This window comes from Lepidochelys kempii, chromosome 1, assembly GCF_965140265.1.
Source record: "Lepidochelys kempii isolate rLepKem1 chromosome 1, rLepKem1.hap2, whole genome shotgun sequence".
Classification (NCBI taxonomy): Eukaryota; Metazoa; Chordata; order Testudines; family Cheloniidae; genus Lepidochelys; species Lepidochelys kempii.
In genome coordinates this window covers 112,366,006-112,389,128 of record NC_133256.1, presented here as the reverse complement: position 1 = coordinate 112,389,128, position 23,123 = coordinate 112,366,006, and the positions used below count along the sequence as shown (strand labels likewise).

The 23,123-nt window shown below is 41.4% G+C and overlaps 1 protein-coding gene and 1 long non-coding RNA gene across 9 annotated transcripts in view; one reads left to right on the top strand and one right to left on the bottom strand.

Annotated features, from left to right (window-relative positions):
* Positions 1–23,123, top strand: part of LIMS1 (LIM zinc finger domain containing 1) — a 140,882-nt gene that overhangs the window by 84,379 nt on the left and 33,380 nt on the right. For 7 of the 8 annotated variants that reach the window (XM_073350950.1, XM_073350930.1, XM_073350961.1 and 4 more), the window contains one exon: positions 16,055–16,214. The exons of the other annotated variant lie outside the window; for it this stretch is intronic. In XM_073350950.1, the coding sequence (XP_073207051.1) occupies positions 16,055–16,214 (160 nt within the window). The remainder of the gene's footprint in view (positions 1–16,054; positions 16,215–23,123) is intronic. 8 annotated transcript variants of the gene reach the window in all.
* The window catches only part of LOC140914062 (uncharacterized), a 46,211-nt gene continuing 36,948 nt past the window's right edge, over positions 13,861–23,123 (bottom strand). The window contains exon 3 of the long non-coding RNA XR_012159754.1: positions 13,861–14,678. This is a non-coding gene — a long non-coding RNA (uncharacterized lncRNA). The remainder of the gene's footprint in view (positions 14,679–23,123) is intronic.

Genomic DNA, 23,123 nt, shown 5'->3' with positions numbered 1-23,123 from the left:
TTAGTAAATCTGGTTACTCCATGTTCCCTGGCCTAAGCAGCTATTGAAAACTGTTATCATCCATGCTGTGGATAAGAATCAAATTACCTGAGCTGGTCTATTTGCTTTTGTTCTAGTAAACAATATATGTTCCTGCTGTTGACTTATTTTATTTAGGCCTTTTCAATGAGAAATGTTTATGTACGTTTCTCCTTTTGAAGACTTTGATTATTAAACCAGTAGCAAAATCAGTTTTTTAGTGGGTTCTGTACTAACCTCTAACAGCATACATTCAATTCACAAAGAAGTGTGTGCACGTTATGCTGGACTAAATTTGCTTTTTAATATACCAAATGCTTGCACTGTCGCCTTGGGATAGCTAAGTAAATTGCCATGTTGATTGTGATGAATTTTGACTAAAATATGCAAAGCAGTCATTAGGATTAAACTGAATTCTTTATTTAAACTAACTCTCAAATTGTAACCACTTTCTTTATCTTTCCTTCCTCATCTTTCCTCACCCAATCTGTCCCTATTGTTCTCGAGTATGTATTTCAATTGTTCAGTCATACTCTACTCATTTAACATTAGACAACTGGGACATACCCTGGTGTCTGTCACTTTAGGAAAGTCTAGAAAAAACAACCACAAACCCATAGCCCTGGGTTTAGAAAGTGATTGGCATTTCTTATTTTACAGTTGGTGGTACTGAAATTCACCATACTTGTTTCTGAGGGAGTAAGCCCTAAATACGCAGTATAAAGTGAGGGGTTTTGGCCTGTGTTATGGAAAAGATCAGACTAGATGATCGTAATGGTCTGTTTGGATCTTAAACTCTATGGAAACAGACATTTTGTTGTAGCTTTTTTTGCTAGCATATTATTCACATTTGTCTCATGGTCCAATTATAGTTCCAATTAATACTTACTTTGTTGCTGGCTGTTAGAACATGATAACCAGAATATTTAAGGGGGAAGCTAAATACAAGTTGTTTAGCTATTTTCCGTTTTCTCCTTTCTGGTATTGGAACTTGATAATGCAGTGATGAACATTTGAGAAATAAAATGCAATACTTAAAACCGAAGTGAATAACGGATGTTACTTAATCTTTATGGGAGGAGAAAACAGTGTTGTGTCAATAGATCTGCTTTCTTCATCAAGCTCATCTTCCTTCTCTCCCTGACACAGCTTGTTTAGTTCTAACAACTAAAAACTTAACAGACTTCTAAAGTCACTAACAGAAGTTATAGATTTCAGAGTAGCAGCCGTGTTAGTCTGTATTCACAAAAAGAAAAGGAGGACTTGTGGCACCTTAGAGACTAACCAATTTATTTGAGCATAAGCTTTCGTGAGCTACAGCTCACTTCATAGAATATTTTAGAAAAGAAAAGCTTACAGTAAGGTGAAGGTGAAATAAAGTAGATTCTCCTCACAATGCTAATATCTTTGTTTACTTAAGAAGAGATCTACATAAGACTGACATGTGACTTAGTAAAGAAATAAACACTCTCCTCCACCACCTTAGCTGAAGGTCAATCCTCCAGTGTGGAGTCTCCAATGGAGTCGTTGCTATAATAAGAATGTAGTTTAGAGCCAGAAAGTCTGGTGTTGACAATTATCCCAGCCATATAAGGAACTAGATGGACATACAAGAAGGCTTTCAGGGAAGGCGGGGTGTTCGGTTTAGTCAAGATATTAATTATAGCTACTGGATGAGCACTTCAGGTCATGGCATTCAGCTTATAAAAACATTAGTTGTAGCTACTGTAAGAAGATGGCTAATACAGGACTAACATTTAATATAATTTCTCCTTTAAATTGACAAGCTTTTTGTTTGGAACAGCATCTGTGACAATATGTAATGACAGATTATATGAATTAAATACCTGGTATTGGAAAAGGAAACTGCTATTTCAAAAGGAAGTACTGTAACCCAGCATTACCAAATTTCACTAGGACATGAAGTTTCATAGAAAATATAAAGATCAGTATTGCAGATTTGTATTTGTAGTTATGAGAAATTATGATCAAAATATTATTTACTGGTGGGATCAAATGCTTTGTAGCTTCTGCAGGCTGAGCTCATTGCACACATGAGGGGCTCCTTGCATTCGTCCATTCTCCGCACAAGTTTCCTGTGTGGCATACTCCCATCCCACTCTGTTTTGGGGACTCACTGCAATCCTCTCACCCCTTCCATCATGCCAGGGCCTGCGTGCCCCCCAACTTCTCCACTCTTCTCATTTGAGGCTCTCATTCTCCCCCCCATGCTAGGTGCTCTGTGTGTGCCCACTTTCCCCCATGCCCTCCAATTCTTACTGCTTTTCTTTCTGTCAGGGAGGTAAGTCATTCATGGTGTCAACATGTTAAACTCTTGGGAGGATGTGGTGCAATGTAGTTGTAGCTGTGTCAATTCCAGGATATTAGAGAGACAAGCTAGGTGAGGTAATATCTTTTATTGGAGCAGCTTCTGTTGATCAGGGAGAGAATAGGCATTCGAGCTTTTGAGCTACACAGAGCTCTTCTTGGGAGGATGGGCAGAACTGAGATTGGAGGAATTGGGTTGGAAAGTGTTAATAGCTGCCATCAACCAGTTCTTTAATCTACAGACAATTAAGGTATGTCTACACCCAACTAGACACCCAGGGCTGATCCATGTCAGCTAACTTGGGTTTGTGGGGCTTCGGCTGGAGTCTGGGCTCGGGCTGGAGTCCAGGCTCTAGGACCCAGCGAGGTGGGAGCTTGGGCAGCTCCAGCCCAAGCCTGGACGTCTACACAGCTGTGAAACAGCCCTACAATCTGAGCCCCAGGAGCCTGAGTTGGCTGGCAGCTAGCCGCACGTTTTTATTTGCTGTGTAAACATACCTTTACAGGCCTGGTTGAAGCTTCTGGGTCTGCTAATTAGATACAGGGAGCTCTATGGATATGTCTACACTGCAGTTAGACACCCACAGCTGGCCTGTGTCAGCTGAGTCAGGCTATGGGGCTGTTTAATTGTGGTGTAGATGCTCGGGCTCGGGCTGCAGCCTCAGTTCTGGGACTCACCTTGCAGGCTCTTAGAGCCCAGGCTCGAGCCCAGGGGTTGGCAAACTATGGCCTGGGGGCCCCACATCCGGCCCTTCAGACGTTTTAATCTGGCCCTTGAGCTCCTGCCGGGGAGCAGGCTCCGGGCTTGCCCCACTCCACATGTGCCATGGCTTCCTACGGCTCCCAGAAGCAGCAGCATGTTCTTTCTCCAGCTCCTACATGGAGGGGCAACCAGGGGGCTCCGCACACTGCCCCCACCTCAAGTGCCTCCCTCCCCTGCAGCTCCCATTGGCCAGCAACCTGCAGGGGCAGAACCTGAGGATGAGGCAGCACGCAGAGCTGCCTGGTTTCACCTCCATGTAGGAGCTGGAGGGAGGACATGCCCACTTCCAGGAGCTGCTTGAGGTAAGTGCCGCCCAGAGCCTGCACCCCTGACTCCCTCCAGTGCCCCAGCCCTGATCCCCTTCCCACCCCCAAAACCCCTCTCTCCCACCCTCCTGCACCCCAGAGCCTGCACCCCCAGCCAGAGCCATCACCGTCCCCTACCCACACCCCCACCCCCTACCCAGAGCCCCCTCCCGCACCCTGAACTCCTCATTTCTAGCCCCAGCCAGAGCCCGCAATCCCTCCCGCACCCCAACCCCCAATTTCATGAGCATTCATGGCCTGCCATAGAATTTCCACATTCAGATGTGGCCCTTGGGCCAAAAAGTGTTTGCCCACTCCTTAGCCCGAGCCTGTGAGCCCAAATCAGCTGACACTGGCCAGCCTTGGGTTTTTAATTGTAGTGTAGACTTACCCCTGTTTCCTGCTTCCAGTTTTCCACTTTTACCCAAAATCAATAGGGGTCTGCCTATTATTGCCTTGAGCATTTCCTGAAATTTTGGTTTTGATCAGATGCGGTGTTCTAACATTGTTACAAACAGACAGACACGCAAAGGGAAAATGCTATCCAGTCAACTGTAGGACCTCGCTTCTCTGAGTCAATACATATATGTCTAGCATTGGGAGCCAGTACCTGACACTTTTTATAGTTCACACTGTAAAATTAAATTCTAAATGGATTCTAATGTTTTTCTATAAAAAGCACTAGTATATAGATAACTGCTTAAAAATTTACTAACATGCAAGAGTTGAATATAGCGTGAGTTCTTGCAACACAGCCAAGTAAGTGTAGAGTGCCTGTTTTATGGATAAGCTATGTCATGCAATGTCTCACTGCAAAGGTGTTAAAATACTTCTGATATGTTGTGGTATATTTTTTGAGTGCTGGCCTAAAGGTATTCAGGGATCGCTGGATGGGGGACAGTGGTGGGAGGAAAAAGAATGTAATCAAAGGTAACTTAAAGAAGGGTGTAAAGAGAAAAAATACCCATGTTCTATATATTTCACACAAAGCAGGGATTTGCCAGAAAACTTTTTTCATCAGCAAAAGAAAATACAACACTTTCTGAAACATCTTTTAAAAAAAGTATTGTTGAAATATCTCTTTTCTCTCCCAGAAATTCTATTTTAAGATTACTTTCACTGATTATTATGATCTATAAAGATCCTTCTGGGAAGAAGCCTCTTATCAGATTCCTATACTATTCACTTCCAGTAAGGAAATGGAAAATGAATTCTCTGTAGTAGCAGATATCAAGCACATTTGTTTACACTGGCATAAGTTTATACCAAATTATGTGATAAAGGCTGTCTGTCTTCTGCCCTGTAGATAATTCTGTGTGAAAACATCACTACAGTTTTCAGAAACACTCAAATTTGACCTAATTTGAAGTCAATGGTATTTTCTCATTATCTTAAATGGGAGCAGATTTAGGCCAGTGTTGAGGACTTTTGAAAATCCCATCCATAATTTACAATTAAAAAACCAGAAAAAGAATATTACTCCTTTATTCAAATTAATTTGTAAGAACCATTTGATTTAGGGAACACTTGCCCAACAATTACAAAAACTAATCTTTTGGTCACTTAAGACCATATTAAATTTTATATGTAATGATGATGAGGAGGAGCCAATTCAGCACTTTAAAAAAAGGCAGTGTAGAATTTTATGCAGGGTCCTGGAAAGCCATGTCTATTTTATAACCAGAGGAAATTGAATGACTTTTTTCCAACTAGTGACTGTATATTTGTTGGTTTCAGAGAAGCAGCCATGTTAGTCTGTATTTGCAAAAAGAAAAGGAGTACTTGTGGCACCTTAGAGACTAACAAATTTATTTGAGCATAAGCTTTCGTGAGCTATATCGGATGTATATTTGTGAGTGTTCCATTGCACAAAGCCTGCTGTTGTGTAACCTTGCACAAAGGCTGCTGATTAATTTATTTAAAATCATCCTTTTGTGTGTCACGGTTGTGGTGGAGGAGGATTGTGCTGTGAGTTTTTATCCTGCTCTGCAATAACTTGACCTTGCACAAGAAATGTAGCAGCTTTACTTTCAAGAGGTCAGCAGTGACACAGCAGCCTTTCAGATGAAGCAGACAACATTATTTCACTGTAATGCAATTAAGTCACCAATGGCAGCTGTTGTTGCCAAGCACCTAGTTTGGAGCTCTGACTGTTCTGCACATCTATTTGTGGAATGAAATAAAATGTTCTACGGGCAGCAAGTCTTGCTGAACTTTCTCTATAAAAGTCCCCTCCGCCCTTTGATCTAAGACAGATACCCAAAATATTCAGCCTAGTTTTAATACTAGACAAAGCACTCGAGAGAGTTTTGGGATCTAAGCACCAAAAGACAGTTTTAAATAATTCTTCATGTACTGAAGTGTTAACTTAGTAGCAAACATGTTATAGCTTCTGTTAATTAAAACAGTGTACATGGTATCATCACCTTATGTGACATTACAGTTGTGGTTATATCTGCATCCTCATTATGAATCTGATTTTTCAGAAGGTTCATCTTAGAATCCCTCGATTGGGGTCCTGTCTCATGCAGGTGCCTCATCTGTTGTGGATTAATCCCTTGCCTAACGTTTGTGTTTTAAAAGCACAAAAATCCTTGTAAATGGTCAAAATCTCTTGGAGGGCGAAATTCCCAAGTAAGATTCTTAATTATATCACAAAAAGAAAAGGAGTACTTGTGGCACCTTAGAGACTAACCAATTTATTTGAGCATAAGCTTTCGTGAGCTACAGCTCACTTCATCGGATGCATATAACTTAACAGAACTCTTCAGAACTTCTGTTAAGTTATATGCATCCGATGAAGTGAGCTGTAGCTCACGAAAGCTTATACTCAAATAAATTGGTTAGTCTCTACAGTGCCACAAGTACTCCTTTTCTTTTTGCGAATACAGACTAACACGGCTGATACTCTGAAACCTGTCCTTAGTTATATCAGTCTCTTTCCATTGTAACCAATGTTACTTCAGACTCGTAGCAGTGTAAACTGATAGAAGTTCAGAATCAGGCTCCTTGTATTTATTTAACATTTATAGTCATGTCACTTTAAGGAATCTGGTCCTAAAACCAGCCAACAAGATTAAAACAGCCTTTGTGGACTCCACAGATCTGGAGGGAAACACAATTTTTTGTAGCACTTGCTGTACCACTCCTAATGAGGACAACAGGAGCCACATGGCTAATGTGCCATGCAAACTTTTGATATGCAACTCAGGGTGCACTTTCATTATTGTTACAAAACGTTTCTGTGGCATCAGAAGTTTGCGCAGTGTTTTACGCCCACAGATAAGAAGAGGCAGGCTGAAATTCTGTACTGCGCCTCTTGGCACAGCACAGAAGGCGAGGAGCCACCTTTGCTCTCCTGGGATTCTAGACTGCTGCAGGAGCTGAAAAGGATGACTTAGAGGAGCCCCTGGGGTCCTCAATTTATGGCAGCCTCCTGAGAGTAACCTAGGGGTTGCTTGGCACTGCTATCTATCTAAACAAGAAAAGACAAATAAGAATGCACAGGACAACAGAAGAGAATGGGTAAAGAGATGATTAATAATGAGAAGACAGGAGGAGATAATTCCGTTGGCTCCCCCCCGCCCTCCCCTTAGGAAGTGGTGTTTTTAAAGAAGGATTTGCAAGAAGAGGAGGCTTGGGTGGAAGAGGAGAGGGAGATTGTTTTGGGTGCTGTGAGGAGCAAATTAGAAGTCACAAAGTAAGATTGGGGAAAGGGATGAAGGAAACAAGTAAAATGGTTGGGAAAAGTTTAGATATCAAGAGGGGGAGCAGGGAAATGAGAGCATAGATGTACAGGGGAGTTCCAGTGAAATGGAGTGACACTGGTACATGTAAGAACAGAATCTAGCCCAAGAGGTTTTGCCCGTTTAAGATGATTTGAGGCCTTTTAAAACACAAAAACTAGTTTATAAACTGTTCTGGCAAATGATTAATCCACAACTGCTCCTCATTTTTCTGTTTTGCTGCTTTCAAAATAATGACTTACTGAGATATTAAGACTCAAAAATTGGTCATCAAACGTGTGGTAACTTTATAGTTTCATTAGGATTTTTGGCATGTTGACTTAGTGCTCCTCTTGAACTCCTTAGTTGACATGATTAGACTGCAGCTATGGGGCTAGAGCTTTGACAACCGTCAGCGGTCAGTTTTTAAATGCCAAAACAGCACTCTGTTATTGAATGAAGAGGACAGGAACTGTAAAAGCATCTAGAATACAATAGAATTCTTGTGTGTTTACAGAATAGTAATTAATACATCTATTAAAACTCCTAAGTACATTTCTCTGAATTGGAGGAACATTTAAATCATTTAAACAGAAGGTGCTGCACTAGCTAACTACCTGCACAAACACTGGACATATGTATCTATTTTTGAGTTTACACTGACCTTTTTTGGGTCAACTAAGGTGTCATTGGGAAGTCACATGACTATTCCACCTTGAGAAGAGCGCTCCTGGTTATATGGGAGGGGCAAGATTAATAAAAGACTAGCGATACTAGGGTAGAGTGGGGGTTTCAAATTCAAACAGGTTTTTGTTTTAAGGTTTTAAGGGAGCATTTTTTAAAGGAGGTTGCATTTATGCTCTTTAACTCCTCCAATCTAAAAAATAAACCTTAAACTAAGAAAAGAGCCCCAAGTGAGAACCAGACCACCTCTCTATGTAAACTACTGTTGCAATATTACTATAGTACTGTATTTGTTTTGATCCTGCATTTTCAATAGAGCTAATGTGGAAGAGGAGAAGGAACATCACAGTGGCTACATCTCCGCTGCTATACCTACAGTGCCTGTTCATCATTGGTGCAGCAGTAGAATCGTAGGATTGGAAGGGACCTCGAGAGGTCATCTTGTCCAGTCCCCTGCACTCACAGCAGAACTAGTATTATCTAGATAGACCATCCCTGACAGGTGTTTGTCTAACCTGCTGTTAAAGATCTCCAGTGATGGAGATTCCGCAGGAGCAGTGCAAGTGCTAGGTAGTCAGGGCTCCCAATTTTTCCAGCATCATGTTCTGAATCTATCCTCTGACCAAGGGCATGAGACCATAGTGCTACAGCCTCAGCCCTGTCTTTGCTAGAACTTCCACTGTGGCAGACGCAGCATTCCTAGTCAGCGGGTACGTCGTATTCTAGTCTGGACACAGCCAGTGATAGTAGCACTGAGCCCAAGTATCAGGAGGGAGACTGAACACATGGATGTTACTGTGATAGCAGCACTGTTCGTTGAACAAGGGTACCATGACTCTAAAACGTGTTTTTTTAAAGTATCCTTTTATATCACAACAGCTCCAAAGAAACAATTACAACTTTTATCTCCTCTCATACGCATGCCACATATTCTACTTCAAAATTACAGTGAAAAAAGGGAGGAAAAAATGTTTGCTTGTCAAATATCAGTAAACAAAGTTTAAGGTGGTGGGACAACAGCCCTGCCCACAATATATTTTTCAGTGTGATTTTTGTGATTGGTTAGAGGCGCAGTCAGCTTAACTGGGTACAAGTGACATGATTCAGTTTGTGTCCGCACAGTATTTTCTCTGACACCACAGCCATGTTTGTGCATCTGAACCTCCCATGCTACCTAACCATGTGCTAAGAGAGTGTTCTGTGCAAATCTGGGCACCTATTCTGTAATGCCTCAGCATGTGACTAGAGTACCCAAAGGACATGCACATAAAGTGATACAAAACAGTACATGGGGCAGTGTGCTCAACAGTGTCCTACTGTGCAGAGAGATTGGAGGAGGGAGAGCTGGCAAAACCAGTTACATACACCTGGCCACTGTGTCCTGCCTCGCAGCACAAAATAGTGTGACCTGCTGAAATAGGTATAGTGTACTAGCCTAGGTCTCTGCCAAGGGTGACAGACTCTTTAATCATATTGTGTGTGGATTCAACTCCTGTTTAGAGCCAGCCATGCCAGAAAATACTTTCCAATTTGTTTAAAAATTGTCATGCAGACAGGCCCTTTGGAATGGATTCTTCTTTTTCTTTTCAAAGACATTGGCGTTTATTAAAAGTGAAAGAATTGAATGGAATTCCCTTGATTTTTGTCAGGGGTTTTTGTAAGACCCCTGTGTTGCTTGCTGTTCCTAAACTGTATATTTTTTCGCACTTCCTTCTCCCTATTCTCCTTCCTCACTTTCTCAGACTTCCCTCTAACAAGCAAATTCTTTGGATACCAAAACCCTCTTGCAGAAAAAGCAAAATACATATGGTTTACTATTCATTTTTGGAAACAGTTGCTACTAGGGGTATGTCTACACTCTGGAATAAGGTTGAATTTATAGAAGTTGGATTTTTAGAAATCGGTTTTATATATTCGAGTGTGTGTGTCCCCACAGAAAATGCTCTAAGTGCATTAAGTGCATTAACTCGGCAGAGTGCTTCCACAGTTCCGAGGCAACGTCGACTTCCGGAGCGTTGCACTGTGGGTAGCTATCCCACAGATCCCGCAGTCTCCGCTGCCCATTGGAATTCTGGGTTGAGATCCCAATGCCTGATGGGACTAAAACATTGTTGCGCGTGGTTCTGGGTACATATCGTCAGGCCCCCATTCCCTCCCTCCCTACGTGAAAGCAAGGGCAGACAATCGTTTTGCGCCTTTTTTCCTGAGTTACCTGTGCAGACGCCATACCACAGCAAGCATGGAGCCCGCTGAGGTAACCGTCACCGTATGTCTCCTGGGTGCTGGCAGACGCGGTACTGCATTGCTACACAGTAGCAGGAACCCATTGCCTTCTGGCAGCAGACGGTGCAATATGACTGGTAGCCGTCATCATCATGTCCGAGGTGCTCCTGGCCGCGTCGGCCAGGAGTGCCTGGGCAGACATGGGCGCAGGGACTAAATTTGGAGTGACTTGACCAGGTCATTCTCTTTAGTCCTGCAGTCAGTCCTATTGAACTGTCTTATGGTGAGCAGGCAGGCGATACGGATTGCTAGCAGTCGTACTGTACCATCTTCTGCCGGGCAGGCAAGAGATGAGGATGGATAGCAGTCATACTGCACCATCTTCTGTCGAGCAGCCATGAGATGTGCATGGCATGCAGTCCTTCTGCACCGTCTGCTGCCAGCCAAAGATGTAAAAGATAGATGGAGTGGATCAAAACAAGAAATAGACCAGATTTGTTTTGTACTCATTTGCTTCTCCCCCCTCCCCCGTCTAGGGGACTCATTCCTCTAGGTCACACTGCAGTCACTCACAGAGAAGGTGCAGTGAGGTAAATCTAGCCATGTATCAATCAGAGGCCAGACTAACCTCCTTGTTCCAATAAGAACAATAACTTAGGTGCACCATTTCTTATTGGAACCCTCTGTGAAGTCCTGCCTGAAATGCTCCTTGATGTAAAGCCACCCCCTTTGTTGATTTTAGCTCCCTGAAGCCAACCCTGTAAGCCGTGTCATCAGTCGCCCCTCCCTCTGTCAGAGCTACGGCAGACAATTGTTCCGTGCCTTTTTTCTGTGTGGACGCCATACCAAGGCAAGCATGGAGGCCGCTCAGCTCACTTTGGCAATTAAGAGCACATTAAACACCACACGCATTATCCAGCAGTATGTGCAGCACCAGAATCTGGCAGAGCTATACCGGGCAAGGAGGCGATGTCAGCGCGGTCACGTGAGTGATCAGGACATGGACACAGATTTCTCTGAAAGCATGGGCCCTGCCAATGCATGCATCATGGTGCTAATGGGGCAGGTTCATGCTGTGGAACGCCGATTCTGGGCTCGGGAAACAAGCACAGACTGGTGGGACCACATAGTGTTGCAGGTCTGGGACGATTCCCAGTGGCTGTGAAACTTTCGCATGTGTAAGGGCACTTTCATGGAACTTCGTGACTTGTTTTCCCCTGCCCTGAAGCGCATGAATACCAAGATGAGAGCAGCCCTCACAGTTGAGAAGTGAGTGGCGATAGCCCTGTGGAAGCTTGCAACGCCAGACAGCTACCAGTCAGTTGGGAATCAGTTTGGAGTGGGCAAATCTACTGTGGGGGCTGCTGTGATGCAAGTAGCCCACGCAATCAAAGATCTGCTGATATCAAGGGTAGTGACCCTGGGAAATGTGCAGGTTATAGTGGATGGCTTTGCTGCAATGGGATTCCCTAACTGTGGTGGGGCCATAGACAGAACCCATATCCCTATCTTGGCACCAGAGCACCATGCTGGCGAGTACATAAACTGCAAGGGGTACTTTTCAATAGTGCTGCAAGCCCTGGTGGATCACAAGGGACGTTTCACCAACATCAACGTGGGATGGCCGGGAAAGGTGCATGACGCTCGCATCTTCAGGAACTCTGGTCTGTTTCAAAAGCTGCAGGAAGGGACTTTATTCCCAGACCAGAAAATAACTGTTGGGGATGTTGAAATGCCTATATGTATCCTTGGGGACCCAGCCTACCCCTTAATGCCATAGCTCATGAAGCCGTACACAGGCAGCCTGGACAGTAGTCAGGAGCTGTTCAACTACAGGCTGAGCAAGTGCAGAATGGTGGTAGAATGTGCATTTGGACGTTTAAAGGCGCGCTGGCGCAGTTTACTGACTCGCTTAGACCTCAGCAAAACCAATATTCCCACTGTTATTACTGCTTGCTGTGCGCTCCACAATATCTGTGAGAGTAAGGGGGCGATGTTTATGGCGGGGTGGGAGGCTGAGGCAAATCGCCTAGCTGCTGGTTACGCGCAGCCAGACACCAGGGCGGTTAGAAGAGCACAGGAGGGTGCAGTACGCATCAGAGAAGCTTTGAAAACAAGTTTCATGACTGGCCAGGCTACGGTGTGAAAGTTCTCTTTGTTTCTCCTTGATGAAACCCCCCGCCCCTTGGTTCACTCTACTTCCCTGCAAGCTAACCACCCTCCTCTCCTCCCTTTAATCATTGCTTGCAGAGGCAATAAAGTCATTGTTGCTTCACATTCATGCATTCTTTATTCATTCATCACACAAATAGGGGGGTGACTACCAAGGTAGCCCAGGAGGGGTGGTGGAGGAGGGAAGGAAAATGCCACACAGCACTTTAAAAGTTTACAACTTTAAAATTTATTGAATGCCAGCCTTCTTTTTTTTGGGCAATCCTCTGTGGTGGAGTGGCTGGTTGGCCGGTGGCCCCCCCACCGCGTTCTTGGGCGTCTGGGTGTGGAGGCTATGGAACTTGGGGAGGAGGGCGGTTGGTTACACAGGGGCTGTAGTGGCAGTCTGTGCTCCAGCTGCCTTTGCTGCAGCTCAACCATACACTGGAGCATACTGGTTTGGTCCTCCAGCAGCCTCAGCATTGAATCCTGCCTCCTCTCATCACGCTGCCGCCACATTTGAGCTTCACATTGTGATGATAGGATGATTGACATCCTTATAATCTGCTTCCCCTGCTCCCTTCCCTAATAGCCATATTAAATTCATTCAGCTTTCGGATCTATATGGGATTTATCTGTCAGTGCAGTTCTGTAAACACAACTTGGTAACTGAAAATCAAGATTATTTGTTTCTGCTTCTTACATCAGCAACTGGAACTTATTTGGCAGTTCAGCTAATGATGTGTGAGACAAAATGGAAAATAACCGATCCACTTATAGCTATATCTTCTCTGCAATGCTGGCAGAAAGAAAAATGTTTATCAGTAAACTCAGCACATTTGACTGAGAAGATACATAAGGCGCACACATTGTAAAAGACTAATTTTACAATCTAGTCTAACAGAACTTTAAAGCAATCTGTATCTAATGATATAGAATACTTTTCTTGGTGTGTTCATGATACAGTATTATTGGAATCATTTTCCCCAATAAATAGTAACTGTTGATGAGTTTGACAGTGAATATGTTGAGTCATGTATGCTTATCATAAAATAGCTCTTCTATGTCTGAATGGAATTCTTATTATCAGCAATAGATAGTGAAGACTGTACGTACTTCCCAAGTTTGATTTACCATCTTGTAATGGAATGCGTTCCAGTGGATCTTAGCAAATCACAGCATGTCATTGTAACTCCTCTGCTGGTGAACTTTTAACTTGAAACTCTAGCAGAGAGCTCGGCAAGCCTGGCTAACTGATGTGAAACTGTGGAAGTAAATCACTTTGCTGGGAACAAGGGGAAGTCCCGCATATTGTTTCTCACAACTTTATTGTCTGCAGCTTCTCTGCACTGTAGCAGTTGATTTTTTTTTTAAATAAGAATTAAATTAATTGGATTTCCAATTATGGAAAATATGGAATTCCAAAACAGAGCTCACTCCTATATGATTCCAGAGAATGAAGAAGTTCCACACAGGGGTATTCATGATGTCCATAATACCAATGGAAATGAAGGCGAGAAAGCAGTGTCAAAATTACAACGTAGGCACAGTGACATAAAAGTATACAAAGAATTTTGTGACTTTTATGCAAGATTGTAAGTTCACTTTTTCAGGTTGGGATGTTACTGTGGTAAAATCATTTTAAAATCTGAAGTTGGTTTTTTTTCAGTGAAATTTCATGTAGAATGTGTTTGAACCACTCTCTAATGTAAACCTTACTATTCCTATGATATATTTCTAGTTTTGATCTCTACTAAAACTTGCAACAGTTGCTGTAAACAAAACCATACTTTAATTTCAGTAAGTTTTATTTCAATTACACGTATTAGATTGGATTTGTAAAATAGACTATGTGCTCTGTGAGACTTCTGATTTTAGGTTCTGTAAGTTATGGGGGAAATGTATACTGTCCCATTGGTAACAATAGAAAACCATTCTACATTCATCAGTAGTGCTATAGGAATACATATTTCTCAAAGGAAAGTGAAGAAATATTTGTGCATTTTTTGGGAGAAAGGAGGGTTATAAGGCTTTGTTTTGCTTGAAGCTGTAATTTTCCAAGTTTCTTCATTTTATGCTGTTGCCTAGATTATTTCATATCTGACAAATGCTGAAAGTTGAATTCTAAGCTGTAGTCTTCTTTTATCATGCTTAGTATTCAAGAGCTGTTGAGCTCTAAAGAAAGGTCACAGTTTATATTGTGATCAATATTCGCGTCAAATCCAGTTTATTCTGTTATTGGGTATGACAAATTAAGCGATTCAGTTCTCTTCCATAAAGCACAATGGTTTTGATGGAAATAGATTGTGGAGAAAGGCAGTTAGATATGCAGCTTAAACACAGCTGTTCGCTCCAAGCATTTATTTTTGTATATGTTTGACTGAAACCCCTGTGGGATAAAATGTTCTTGGTTTAATACTCTTTGTCAGGGATTTTGTTCATGCAGGTATCTCTCTGGAAGACCCCTTTTTCTGTAAAGTGCTGTAGAATAGAAAAAAGCAGCCCATTAATAATAACTAGTCAAGTCTTTCTTTAACCAGGGGTTAGCCTTTTGTGTGGTACAACAGGATAAGGAATAGAGCAGCTTTCAACTATTTAATCAAATGTATACTTGCTAGTACTTTGTATCAGATTGATTCTGCACAAAGTGCTGAGCATCCTCCAACTCCTATTAATGGGAAATTAATGGGAGTCACGGGCACTCAGCACCTTGTGTGGGATTGAGCCTTTTATATTTATAGATAGAGCATGATTTTTTTTCTGAACAATAAAATGTTTATTTTTGAAGAATAAAATAGAGATTGTTTTCTAAATTTCTGATTGTTTGGATCAAATCAGATTACCAACAAATTAGAATACCTGAAATTGTTCTTATATACACTCTAGAACATGTTTTATTAACATTTGTCAGATATTATGAAAATTAAGAGTTGTCCTGTGCATTCTCCATTTTACAGATAAGTATTTAGTACAAAACTTAGTCTCAAAGACTTAAGTTTTGAGAATTTAGATTTAAGCAAGAAAGCCTCTTGCAGTGTGAAAAATCAAGCATGGAATTTGAAATTTTAGAGGAGTTCCTCATTTGATTGCAAAGGAGCTGTGTTGATTTATTGCAGATGAGGATTTGTCCTTAAAAGTTAGAGTTTAGTCCCTCTGATATTTGCAAATGTTGTATTATAATGTTATTACTACATGCCTTTAAGAAGCACACCCAAGCATTATTTGGAAGTTTTCCTAATCTCTTATTCAAATTCCATGTAGCTTCAAGTCATTTTTCAAAATGGATAAATCTAAAGAACACTTTTTACCATGTACCATTCCTTACCTCTTGATTATTTCTGCCATAGCAGTTATGTTAAATATGTTCTATCCTTTTTATTGATGCCTCAGATATTTTGAATTGATATTCACTTTCAGAACAATATTCTTGCTTTGATCTCAGATAGGGAAACATCTTTAATTACTGATGAAATTGGCTCTTGTCTTCCATAATCATTGTAATTTGTTTATTTCCATTTTCTTTCTTGTAGTGGTTGATTGAATGAAAATATAACCTATTTTTTTCCCCTCATACAAGCCTGAACATACATTTTTGACCAAAATTTCTTAGAATAGGGTGCTGCTTTGAGAAAAAGAATTGAAACATCTCACAACTTTTTCCTCCATTAAGGGACTGCTGCAACTCCCATTATAGTCAGTGGAAAGATTTCTATGACTTCAGTGGAAGTTTGATCGGGACAGTTGGCTTTTCAAAAGACAAATGAAATCAAATCAGTGGAACTGAGTGTTTCCTTTTTCTTTATCCCCTCATTTTAGAAAAGATCAACAATCTCTTTTTGGTTTGTTTTTTGTTACAGTAATATGGCAAATGCTCTTGCAAATGCCATATGTGAGCGCTGCAAAGGGGGCTTTGCACCTGCTGAGAAGATTGTTAACAGCAATGGTGAACTGTACCATGAACAGTGTTTTGTGTGTGCCCAGTGCTTTCAGCAGTTCCCTGAAGGGCTCTTTTATGAGGTAAGGTGTTTAAAATGTTTTTCTCCCATGAGTTTCTTGGCTTTTATTTTCTATAATGTACAAATGATAAATACTGATAGTTCATTTGTTTATAAAATATTATCACAGAATGGTAGGAGCATTCTTTGAAAAGAAATATCCAGCAGAGGCAGAAAGAAGTAGAGACATTTCTAGTTTTGCCTTTAAAGACACATTATGGGACATTTCTATGACACGTACATAATGTGGGAGTGGAGGAGTTTTGCCTATAAAGACACATTATGTACGTTGTACTGGAAGCACGCAGAAAACACAGCTACTAAAATGAAATGTAATGTAGAGAGTAAAATCCTGATCCTATTGACTTCATTATGGCCAGGATTTCACCCAGAGTGTTTCTATTAGAGATGAGCCCATGACGTGCTGTTCAGATTCAGATTTGAATGTACCAAGAGTATGATGGGATTTGGATCAGGTATACTACTTCAGGACCATTTCTAATAAGGTTTAGCATTTTAAACTAATAAAACTAAAACAATTCTGAGTTAATGCTTTGCTCATTCCATTGTATTATACTGTCAGAACTTGTATCACTTTTGTTATGCAGTTCCTTGGCATAGCAATCTGGGGATATTCTAAATCAATCGTTAAACATTGAATTTAAGGGCGCTTTAGCATATTTTTCTAAAATGTATGTTCTCTCAGGTCAAATGTATATTTTAATTTTAATCCAATTTTCCCAACCTCTTTTCTCTTTCATGGGGATTCAGGCTGTGGGTGGGCTATTTTCACCTAGTACAAAGTGACCTTAGAAAGAGCTTTTGACCAGTCTAGAAAATATTGAGTGATTTGTGTAGGACAGGCTAACGCCTGGGAGATAGGCAAGTATTGTCCATACGGTATTTGACAGATGAGGAATGGAGGCTTAGAAAGTTTGAGAAGGATTTTTCAAAGTGCCTAACTCTCTTGTGCATTTCTGAAAATCCTATTCTAAGTGACTTTCCATGGCCACACAGGAAGTCTGTGGCCACAATGGGACTAGAACTCAGATTTCCTTCATCCCAGTCCCGTGCTTTTGCCACGAGGCAATCCTAGCCCAATCACAGCCGTTAAATACTGGTCCATTATAGATACTTCTATTTAATGGTTATTTTATGTCTTAGTTTATATATAATAACCCTTTATTCACCACTTTAAATGTATGGGGCACTTTACAAAATGGATAAAGGTAGGGTCACTGCCCAAATGCTTACAATCCCGTGTAATCACATAAAATACCTAGAGCAGCAGCATGGAAAGATTTATGTCACATTACAATCTCAGAATGGAATAAACCAGCTCTTACTAACCTATTCACATTGTCTAGCACTTCTAAGGTGCTTCTGACATGATGCAGTGTGAAAAGAAGCAATATTATTATTTCAGTTAACACTCTTGCCACGTCCCCTGGCCCTTCCTGTTTTCCTGTACAGTCAGAATCTTTGGACTTTCCACCAAACGCATCTCTTGCATCTTTATTTTCACTGGTTCTATTTCTAATTCAAGAGTGAAGGAGATACAACTGGAGGTGAGCTGGGCTATTGAGTGGAGTAGTGGGAGCAGGAGCTTGGTTTCAGAGCAGCACAAACTGCTAGGTAAGGAGGGGAAAAGCATCCGGAAGCAGGAGGATGCCTGGTTGTGAGGGGGAAAAGAGTACTGAGAACTATAGGGCTGCAAAAGCAGAGGTAGGGAAGGGCAAGCCTGGGCAGAGGTGGAGAAGTGGATGGGAAAGAGACAGTCAAGCACAGAGAAATAAATAACAGAGTGAGGCAAGGCTACTGGGAGAAGGGAAGGAGAACAGGTTTGAAGAGGCAATTGGGTAGAAGCCATTAACTGGGACTTGATCAGGATGAGATCTATATCTGGGGCATACTGTAGTAGTTGCCAGAAGGTATCTGGAAGGAGTGCGTGCAGCATACTGGCTGGTAGGAGAGGAGACTGGGGCAAGCTGATTGCTGTGAGCTTGCTGAGAATTTGTTATTCTTTGGCTGGCTTGAGGATCCAATCCTGCAGGAATTCTGCAAATCCTCAGATGTTGGAGCAGTTCTTGGGTATCATTTTAGTGGCACAGTAGAAAAAAGGGCTTAAATCACAACTCAGCCTATGTTCACACCTAACCCAAAAAGGTTAAAATCCCTTTAGTGCTCACACACAGCCATATGTGAATAGTCTCAAAGAGCATAAGCAAGTGCCCCTGTGTTGTTTGGATGTATCTAGGCTCTTTGCATCAAGAATGAAGCAAATGCCTCTCCCCTCCCCCATTATCTATTTAATGTCTCCCTTAACATTCTTGTCTCTGGTGTGAAAGCACAGATTGTCTGGCCAAGCTGGAAGAAACACAGGAGCCAATGGATGTGATTTATTCATGGATTCTAAGGCCAGAAGGGACAACTGTGATCATCTAGTCCAGGGGTGGGCAAACTACGGCCTGCGGGCCGGATCCGGCCCCTCGGGGCTTTGGATCCGACCTGTGGGATTGCCACCCCTGTGGCACCGCTCCGGGAAGCGGCCACACCACGTCCCTGGGGCCCCGAGGGGTGGAGGTGGGGGGTGGGGGCAGAGAGCTCTGCACGCTGCTCTTGCCTGTGGGTACCTTCCCCAAAGCTCCCATTGGCCAGGAACGGGTTAGTGTGGCCAGTGGGAGCTTCAGGGGAGGTACCCACAGGTGAGGGAAACACGCAGAGCCCTCTGCGCCCCCCCCTCCCCCACAGTGTTACCATACACACTGTTTGTAACACCCATTGTTTCATGTTCTCTGTGTGTATATGTATCTTCCTACTGTATTCTCCACTGAATGCATCTGATGAAGTGAGCTGTAGCTCACAAAAGCGTATGCTCTAATAAATTTGTTAGTCTCTAAGGTGCCACAAGTACTCCTTTTCTTTTTGCGGATACAGACTAACACGGCTACTACTCTGAAACCTGTAAAATGAGGATAATTCTTAGCTAGGAAGGGCATGTGATGATGAACTTGTCTGTGAAACTTTGGAAGAATGTGCTGTAGAAGGACAAAGTATTATTAAAATATTGGGGATGAGACTTCAAAGAATGGGTGCTTAAGTTAGGCACATACGGCATTATCTTGCATCACTGAACTCAAGGTTACCATTGCCGTTGATTTCAATGGGAACAGGATCAGAGCCCTAAATCCTTATTGAGGTTCGTAAGTAAGTGGCCCAATTTTTCAAAGCACCCATCAGTTTCATTTTTGAAAATTTGATTCACATAGTTCGGAGCCTAACTGGGGCACATATTTAAAGGGGAAAAAAAGTCTTGGTCTTTGTGTTTGGACGTTATTGCCTTCTTTGAGGCAACAATTATTGCTCTTCGGGCATTTTAAAAAAATCTGCAGCCAACACTTGTAGAACATTTAAAAGCAATTGTCATGCAAGGGTATGGAACTGAGTAACTGACATGTGAGCAATATCAAGGTAACTTGGTGCAAGTTACTCATTCTTCCTTCACTATGAACACATTTTGCATTTGAGACATGCTTGCAAAATTGTTACGAAAATTTACCAGTGGAGGCACAAATTCTACTAACCTCAATTTACAATATTTTAATGAAATCAATATTTTACTTGCTTGTTCCCCCCCCCAAAATTTGTTTACTGTGTGTGTGGAGTTTTGCAAGGTAGAATCAAGTCAGACTATGGGAAATGCTTCAGGAATGAGTGCTGATTAAGTTAGCTGTTTCAGAGTTTTGTGGCTGATAATGTGGCACTCCCTAAATTAGTAGATTACGGCCCAATCCTTAAAACATTTCCACACAGGTGCAACATACAAGTAGTCTTATTTAAATCAGGTAGAGTAGCGATGTGGAATGCAGATAATGTTGGTACATTGATTACTTGTGTGAGTACTATTTGCAGTGTTTGTACAATATGGTTTCAATCCGAGGACCCAATTCTGCACTTAATGGAGGAGTAAAATCTTTAGCAGAAGCCACGAAGAAGACTCTGCTGTCTTCCTCTTTAATTGCGATATAGCAAGGTTTCTCCTGAGAGAAGTAGCTGCTTTGCCTGCTAGTTCACAACTACATTTAAGTGCCCTTACCACAACTCTTAAATTTTATAAAATAGGTACACTAACCATCACATTTTTATCTAATATGTATTTAAACACCCATATTTTAACCAAGCTTTATACCAAAGATTTTTTTCATAATTCATGAACTAATTTCATCTAGTCATATACCTAAGTGCATTCTGTATTAACAGGAAAAAGAGCAGAACATTACCGCAGCCAGCTCCAGGAAGACCTCCACTCACTGTGCAGCCACAGGGGTTAAAAAGCAAACAAAATGTTAAGATACATATGGAATGGAGACTAACTGGAGAGTAAAATAATGCCAGTGTATAAACCAATGGTATGCCCTCATCTGGAATACTATGCGCAGATTGGATCGGATAAGGATAAAACAAAAATAGAGGGAGTTCAGGCATGGGTGCTGAGATTGATCCGAGGCATGGATAAGCTCTCATACGTAAAGATATTGAAAAGACTGGCATGTTTATCAGAGAGATGTGCTAGGATTTTCAGAAGAGCCCCAGGAGCTAGAACTTCAGTGGGATTTCAGTGTTTAACTTTCCTAGGCTCCTTTGAAAATCCTAGCTGAGAGGAATGAGAGAGGACCTGATAAATGTGTAGAAGACAATGACTGGTACAGAGAAGATAGATTGGGAACTTCTGTTCACCCTGTCTGATACTGTGAGACATTAATTGAAATTGAAAGACAAATTCAAATCTTGTAAAGGGAATTATATTTTCACACAATGCAAAACTAGCTTGTGGAACTCACTGCAATCTCCTTGAGGCCAGAAGTTGAGAAGGAGTCCAAAAAGGATTAGACATTTATGGATAGTAAGAATATCCAAGTTATAATAGTAATTATACGGTAAAAGAAATACCCTGAGGAATTTCGGAAGGGATATAAACCCTTAACATGTTGTAGGGCATAATATAACCTCTACTGTTGGGGAATAGGAGTAAACTTTCCCTGGGGCACCTTACACCATAACTAACTACTGCAGGGTTTCTTGAACCTTGTTCTGAACTATCTGGTACTGGTCCCTGTTGATGACAGAATACTGTACTAAGTTGACCACTGTTCTGATCCAGTCTCGTAATTTGGCAATTCCTATATTTCTGTGTTCCTGTTATTAGAAACAAGTATGACAGATTTTTGGAGTCCATCTAGATTTAAAATTATATATAACTGAACACCCTCAATTTTAAATATATATATATAAAATAGCCATTAAATTAACCCTATGCAATACGAATTCTCTAATCAACTTACATGTTAAAAATAAAGCAAAACAAAATAAAAAAATTAAAATCTTAGTAAACTAAGCAGCATCTGTTGTGCATCTTGTTAAACTGCCATCTTCACAATAAATCCTGAGTTGTACAGTTTATATTATTGAATGCTGGATGCAGGATCAGAAAAGGTGGGTAAATATGCATTTATTTTGTGGATTTCTGATAGTGCACTACAGTGCTGCACTTAATTGTATGTTACCAGCTGCTTCATTATTCAGTTTATTTTTACTTTTTCTGCAAATGAAATATTCCTTTTGTTACAAGTCAGAAACTTAGGAGTTAACGGGATATTTCTGGTTAACAGCAGGCTACCTCTTTTTATATAGTTCAAGTGTGTTGCTCACTTTGAGCCTTTTAAGGAATGGGCCCTCAACCTCATTATAGACTCACCCCACTAGTGTGAAGAAATAGAGGCCCTATAATGTTTACTATGGTTTGATGCACTCTTGTGTTCTGTGTATGACAGAGCCATTGAGCTTCGTTATGCTACACAGAACAGTTCTGTGCACTCGAGTTCCCTTGTGCATCTAGCTTTCACTTCCAATTAGCAGGAGGATAGACTGAACATGAGAGTTCCTTCAGGCCTGAGCTCAATAGAACCTCCCAGTGTCTTGTTTGATCTCAGGAGCTCTAAAGAATAATTTTCCAGTCCTGGGTGGTGGTCCATGAATGCCTGTCAGCTTTATTTTGCTCTTGTCAAAGCATCTGTTATAGGGATACAAATACGTGCTAATTGGTCCAACTTAAAAATAAACCATACGAATTCCTACTACTACTACCAGCAGAGAGTATCTCTGCAGACATTTTTCTACCAAATGCTCTTTTTAGGTGTTTCTATATCTGAGGGAGAACACAATTTCCCAAATAGAGAGAGACAGGAATAAATTACTTTTGTGTCCCCTTCTTGTGTATGAACCAGATCACTTGCAGTGATTCTGGAAACATACTTTCTCCTGGGATCTTTCTGGAGCACAAACTGCTTGATCGATAATGATTTGTCAAGTTTGCAGTATATTTGAAAGATCTAAGGTTGTCTGTAGAGTAATATTTCCTGAAAGCAGGGTTGCAAAAGTGCTTACACTTTTTATTAAGATGGCCACCATCCAAGTCATGCTTTACACCAGGCCTGTAACAGTCTGGAATTCCCTACGGGTCTAGGAGTCCTGCATTCCTCGCCAGGTGGACAGAAATGTAGGATCACAGCTAAAGGCACTATGTCAACTTGAAAATCACATTTCTGAGAATCAGAAAACTTTGTACCTACTAAAGTGACAAACTAACAAGTAAGATTACAAAAACCAAAAGAGATGGGGAAGAAGAGTCTCCTCTACTTTTTTCAGCAGTCTCTCGTTGGAGTCAGTTTTTGAAGTTTTTTTGTTGTAATATTGTGACTTTTAGGTCTGTAATCGAGTGACCAGAGAGATTGAAGTGTTCTCCAGCTGGTTTTTGAATGTTATAATTCTTGACGTCTGATTTGTGTCCATTTATTCTTTTACGTAGAGACTGTCCAGTTTGGTCAGTGTACGTGGCAGAGGGGCATTGCTGGCACATGATGACATATATTAC